We start from the raw sequence: 6097 nt of genomic DNA, 5'->3' as shown, positions 1-6097 counted from the left end.
TTACAACTGTTTGCACTATAAACCAATATGCTCATAATTAAGATTACACATTAAAATAGTATGGTAAGAATTACCAATTTGCAATATCAAGCAGCAAACTGAGCTTTGTACTGCTAGACATAGCTGGACACGGATGAGGCCGGAAGCCAGACCATTAAAATTTACAAATGGCTGCATGCGCTCTTTTGCAAAGAAAAAGGTGGATAAAGAAACTTTCTTTACAACAAGAGAAGCCAAAAACCATTTAAAACAAGTTTATTAGAGAATAAGCTAAATAGTAACAAACTGAAAAGCATCGGCATTTCTATGAAAATTATATATATTTATTTATAAAAAGAAAAATTTCATGTGACATCCAAGGCCTTATGTGCTCCACACGTTTGTCAGTCCTCCACTGAACAGGTTGATGTATGAAGGCTGGAGAACTGTTTCTTGTAATAAATAATATATACACAGTCCCCACCGCTGTGTGCCTCGACTTCCTTTCTTTTCATCCTTCCCATCAGCCAGCAACTTCAGTTCACTTCTCTTTCTCTCTTTCTTCCTCCACCTTGGTTTCACTCAGCTGCATTAGACCCAGTGTCTATAACAGAGAAAAGAATCAATCAGGACTGCATCACAACACTGTAAGTTTGAAAATCTAGCATCAGCAAAGTGAATCAAATGTCTTACTTTTGCCATCACATGCTACAATTTTTACTTTGTCCACCTTGACCAGATCCGTCACCTCCCGGAACTCAACGTCATTTAAAACAAACGTCCAGACGTTATCACAGAATCTGTACGTGTTCAGAGATCCCTGTGGACAAAACAAAGCGCAGTGATTTTAGTTTCACAACTACGTCCAGTTCAAGACAGAGCTAGTTATCCAAATAACTTGCATAAGCAGACAAAACATAAACTTCTTCCTTAAAGGGACAGTTCACCCAAAAATGAAAATTCTATCATTAATTACTCACCCTCATGTCATTCCAAATCTGTAAGACCTCCGTCTTTGGAACACAAATTAAGATGTTCTTATGAAATTCGAGCCTTCAGAAAGGTACCAAGAACATCAACAAAATAGTTCATGTGACATCAGTGGTTCAACCGCAATTTTACAAAGCTATGAGAATACTATTTGTGCACAAAAAACTAAATTAACTTCATTCAACAATTACCTTCCTCCACGTCACTCTTTGATCTGCATGTAAACAACGCATGTGCGTGACCATGCCGAAGTAGAACGTGTGCGCTGCGCTTTGTTTACGTTTAGAGGAAAGCACACATATGCCTTGTGATACTCTCCAAAATGGCACAAGGGTGACACAGAGGAGAGGAATTGTTGAATTAAGATATTTTAGCTTTTTGGTGCACAAATAGCATTCTCATATCTTCATAAAATTCTGACTGAACCACTGATGTCACATGGACTATTCTGTCAGTGTTCATGGTACTATTCTGTGACTTGAACATGGTAGGACCCTTGCTGTTTGCATCAAAAATACCTTAATGTGTGTTCCGAAGACAAACAAAGGTCTAATGGGTTTGGAACGACCTGAGGGTGAGTAATCAATAACAGAATTTTCATTTTTGGGTAAACTATACCTTTAAGGTTATCACATTAACTTGACTTACCCTAAAATTGACCCTGTTGCGGACCCGGTTGGCCAGTGCTGTGTTGATGGCTTTATCAAACTGTAAAAGGACTTGGAGGGCTAATTGTGGTGTGATCTGTTGAGTCTGTGGAAGGACGGAAGATACAGTTGAATTTGTTCTGTTACTTAGAGAATTCATTCATATCTAACACACTATTAAGCTTCCCTGTTGTTATAGTTTGATTAAACAATAATTAGCTTTCTAGTTTCTTGAGTGGACTCATTCAGGTAACGTTATTCCATCTTAAATTACGGTTAATATTGGACGTAAACACGTTCACACTAAAGAGCAAAGTCTGCCTGTATGAGTGTTATTATTTAACACAGAAAGGCATGACTGAGTGTTATGCCTCAGTCTGAGGTAATGTGAAAGTAAAATAAACAATATTTCACGTAAACATCTAAGAAACACTAAAATAGTTCATTTATCCCTCACTGAAGCGGGCAGCTCTGAACGTTACTGTGATGAAAAACAGCTCAATTACAAACACAGCTGGCGTTAGCTAACACTCATTTACTTTAACGAATCGATACATCATTAACCACGAACAGAACAAATTACAGGATTTAACACTAAGATATGATATAAAAGTAGATGAGTGGATGGGCAGCAATCGTTTTTATTCCGTTATCTCTATTTATCCATCATATCAGTCTGCGCTGGCTAGCCGTCAAGCTAGATAACTTCACACTGATTCAACACTCTCACCTGAATAAGTTCATCAAGACTCTCCTGTAGGCTGTTCCCGAGTGTCGTGTTTCGGTAGAGTTGATATGCCATAGTGTATTTTCAGTGCGTACGCTGTTCTGGTTAAAATAACCGTGGAATCTTCGCTGATGCTTTGTGATTTGCCCGCTGGCCGAGCACTTCCTCAAAATCCAAACTTAGACCGATCGCGCTACGGAAACACGCGAGGGACATAAATCTCCGGTCATAGAGGGAGGAGGATACAAATGATCTAAATACGAGGGTTCATACAATTCTTTTAACATGAAAAACGAAAATTAATATTCTAATTGGTTAATTTTGAAACAAAACAAAATGGTTTTGCTATAATTGATTTCCATTAGACAGCCCTCTGTAAATTTTACATTAAATAGCTACAAGAGTTATGTTTGCATGTTTATTATTCACATTTACATAGCCTTATTTCTTACCACTCTTTATTTTCCATCCATATTAACTGAAAGAGAAAATAATGATTTGACTTATGACATTAAATTGGCAGACTTATGACATTACATTACCAGTAGATGGCGGCAGATGACAAGTCCAGCCATTATTATTTATAAACGTCCCCATTTGTTCCTTTGTAAGACGCTGTATACTGTACATTTCTGAATTAATGTTCATAGATCAGGTTTTTTTTTTTTTAAACTTTGGACACTTTTGTTTCCCTGAGACTGATTTCATTCAAACTAAAAGATTTCAGATTTTTTTTTTTATTTATAAAGAGGTCACAAATAAAATTGTCTTTGATTTTTTTTTTTTTTTTTTTTTTAATCATGTCTTAATCTTCATAATCTACTTTAGCAAAACTCTCTACCTGTTTACCGTGTTAGGTAGATAACAATGCCAATGAAAAGAATGATTGAATTAAAATATTAAACAGCTTATAGGCAATTTAATAAGTAATTTATCAATTACAATCAAGATGTGATTTTGTCAGTTATGTAAACAAAGATTTTGACAATGTATTGATTTATGATAATATGTGACCCAGGACCACAAAACCAGTCATAAGGGTCCATTTTTAAAAAGTTGAGATGTATACATCAAGCTGAATAAATAAGCTTTCCATTGATTTATTTTTATTTATTTTATTTTCTTTCTTTATTTGTATAGCACTTTTCACAATACATTTCGTTGCAAAGCAACTTTACACCAAATTAACGTTTTTACAATATATGATTTATGTTTTTTTTTTTTTTAGGATATGGCAATATTTGGCCGAGATACAACTATTTGAAAATCTGGAATCTGAGGGTGCAAAAAAAAAAAAAAAAAAAAAAAAAAAAAAAATCAGAATGTTGATAAAATCGCCTTTGAAGTTGTCCAAATAAAGTTGTTAGCAATGCATATTACTAATCAAAAATTACGTTTTTGTATATTTACGGTAGGACATTTACAAAATATCTTCATGGACCCATACAATGCATTGTTGGCTACTGCTACAAATAAACCCGTGCTACTAAAGACTGGTTTTGTGGTCCAGGGTCACATATATTTGTGTGTATTTAGCATACATAAAATGTTAGCATTATATGAGTTTGTCTAAGCAACACAAAAGCGTCCCCTATTTCATTAAACATGTTTAAAGTGTCATTTTAAAGTGTCAAAACACATTTGAGATTGAGATTTACTGCATCAGCATTCAAATCCGTTGGCAATCTACAATTCTTAATGAATTATCATGAGTTCTCAATAAAATTAAACTCAGTATGATGCATGTTGTTGACACTTGATGCAACTTCATAACTGCAATATCTAATATCAGCACATTTCAACTTTGTAATTCAAGTTTTAATTTTATTTAAATGCAAGTTTTAACAAATAATTTTAACTCATTGAAGTGTTATGGGTTTAGGATGAGGTACAACCCAAAGCAGAAGCTGAGCCTAAATACAGCTCTTCATTAGTAACACTTTATACAGACAAATGAAGATGCCAGCAGATGCTGGAATAAGCATCTACACAGAGAAAAGCACTGATAAATCATAGTTTGGAAGAAATTTGGTCAAATACTCAACTGCGCTTTAGCTTAATAAACTGATGTTGATAATGAATGGAAGTGTTTATAGAGATATTTGAAACGACACATCCTTGTAATGATTTCATTTTTAAGAGAATGCAAATAAGGCACCTAGTAAATAGATGAAAAAATGGTATGCAATTATTTGGATACAATGAGAGAATGTGGGCTCGCCACAAACCAAACCATCAACATTGATCAATGGTTCTGTTCTCTCTGTGTTGGAATAATGGCATTCGTTTAGCTTATTCATCTCCTCTTGAGCGTGTGTTTGTGTGCAGTGGAGGATGGTGGGCTTTAAACGATGATGGATACAGAGAGGCTGGCAGAAATGGGAGCTGCTTCCTTCATTTAATTACTGTGTCAAACTGAATTACCTTAGAAATCAGAAAACATGACCACTACACCGCAGATTTATTCATACTTCATTTCATGCTGGACTTTTTGCTTTTTCCCTCACTTTGATGCATTTGTTTAGTTATTTGTTGGCATGTGGAGTATTCCAACATTTATTTAGTATCTCACTTTTGCTGGATGATGATTGTTTCAACAACTCTTATTTTGCTGCGTAAAGACTCTCTTTAATGGGACTGCAACAGCAGTGTTAAATAAGCAAAATTAAGACAGATTTATCCCTCTCGAAATGTTGTTTCTGTAATTGTCTCAGTGGTCAGTGGAGGATACATTTATTAAATAATATCAAGAAACAGATTCTTTGTGATATTTTAATTAGGATTTAGATGCCAACACAAAGAACGTTTAGGAATGAATCTACGTTAAAATACGTAGAACGATCGAGTCTAGTCTTGGGAGGTCAAAATTGTTCCTACATGACCTCAGTAACCCATGTTATTTACTGGGAACTTTCACCCTCTTTTGACCTCTGACCTCTTTCGGAGCAGAGGTGGGGTCAGTGCAACTCATTTATACGGGACACAAGGCGCTGTACTGCGATACTACATCTCTAGTCATGAGTTAAGCTGATTTTCATGAAGAGTCTCTCTCATTTTACAGCACACAGGCTGTTACAGACAGCACAGCTTATCACCAATCATTACACCATTCATCAGCAGGATTTTCAAGAGTATGCAAATGTGATCAGCAAACAAATAATTACACAAGTCAATGAGAACAATTAACACAACAATGCCCCAGAGACTGGGATAAGCTTAATTAATTTTCCCATTGCCGTATAACAGCATGATTAACCACAAACTGGAAATTTTCTCAAGCAGCTCCAGCATTATGAATGCAGAACGATTCTGAGGCCATTAATTCTAATTAACAAAAAGATGTCAGATGAGAGCAAAATTAACTCATACAATTACATTTAATCTAAATATCAAAATAGACTGTCAAATACGTACTCTAATTAAAAAGATCAAAAGCATCCTTTTGACGGCTGATATTATTTTAATATGGCATTTTGGGGAAGACCACACAGGAAAACCTTTATTTTATTTAAACATATCCTTTTCAGTTCAAATAGAAAAAATAATTAATATGACTCCAGTGACAGCTCATTGTCTTTGATGGACAGCGTTTTCAGTGACATATTTCCCTGTTTCAGATGACTGCCTTTTAGCCCACCAGACCAAAGCTCATCGTCAACAGCCACAGACGCTGTGATGCTGGGTTTCCCTGGTTAAGTGGTGAAGATCAGTGCAGCATCCTCCCCCACTGCTGGAGCAGCACAGATTAGCCTCC

At 35.5% G+C, this 6097-nt stretch overlaps 1 protein-coding gene across 1 annotated transcript; it reads right to left on the bottom strand.

Moving 5' to 3' along the window:
• Positions 1 to 238: 238 nt before the first annotated feature.
• gtf2a2 (general transcription factor IIA, 2) lies at positions 239 to 2535 on the bottom strand. The gene is made up of 4 exons (XM_051113918.1): positions 2347 to 2535; positions 1618 to 1722; positions 673 to 799; positions 239 to 583 (listed from the first exon to the last, which is right to left on the bottom strand). The coding sequence occupies exons 1-4, from the start codon at positions 2416 to 2418 to the stop codon at positions 558 to 560; spliced, it is 330 nt and encodes a 109-aa protein (XP_050969875.1). The 5' UTR covers positions 2419 to 2535; the 3' UTR covers positions 239 to 557.
• Positions 2536 to 6097: the final 3562 nt, after the last annotated feature.

Source organism: Labeo rohita, chromosome 7, assembly GCF_022985175.1.
Source record: "Labeo rohita strain BAU-BD-2019 chromosome 7, IGBB_LRoh.1.0, whole genome shotgun sequence".
Lineage (NCBI taxonomy): Eukaryota > Metazoa > Chordata > Actinopteri > Cypriniformes > Cyprinidae > Labeo > Labeo rohita.
This window is presented reverse-complemented; position numbering and strand designations above follow the sequence as displayed.

Coding starts and splice junctions, on each gene's coding strand:
- gtf2a2 (XM_051113918.1), bottom strand. CDS start 2,418: ATGGCATATCAACTCTACCGAAACACGACACTCGGGAACAGCCTACAG. Junction 1,723..2,346: donor GTCTTGATGAACTTATTCAG/GTGAGAGTGTTG, acceptor GTCCTTCCACAG/ACTCAACAGATCACACCACA. Junction 584..672: donor TGTAGCATGTGATGGCAAAA/GTAAGACATTTG, acceptor TCTCTGTTATAG/ACACTGGGTCTAATGCAGCT.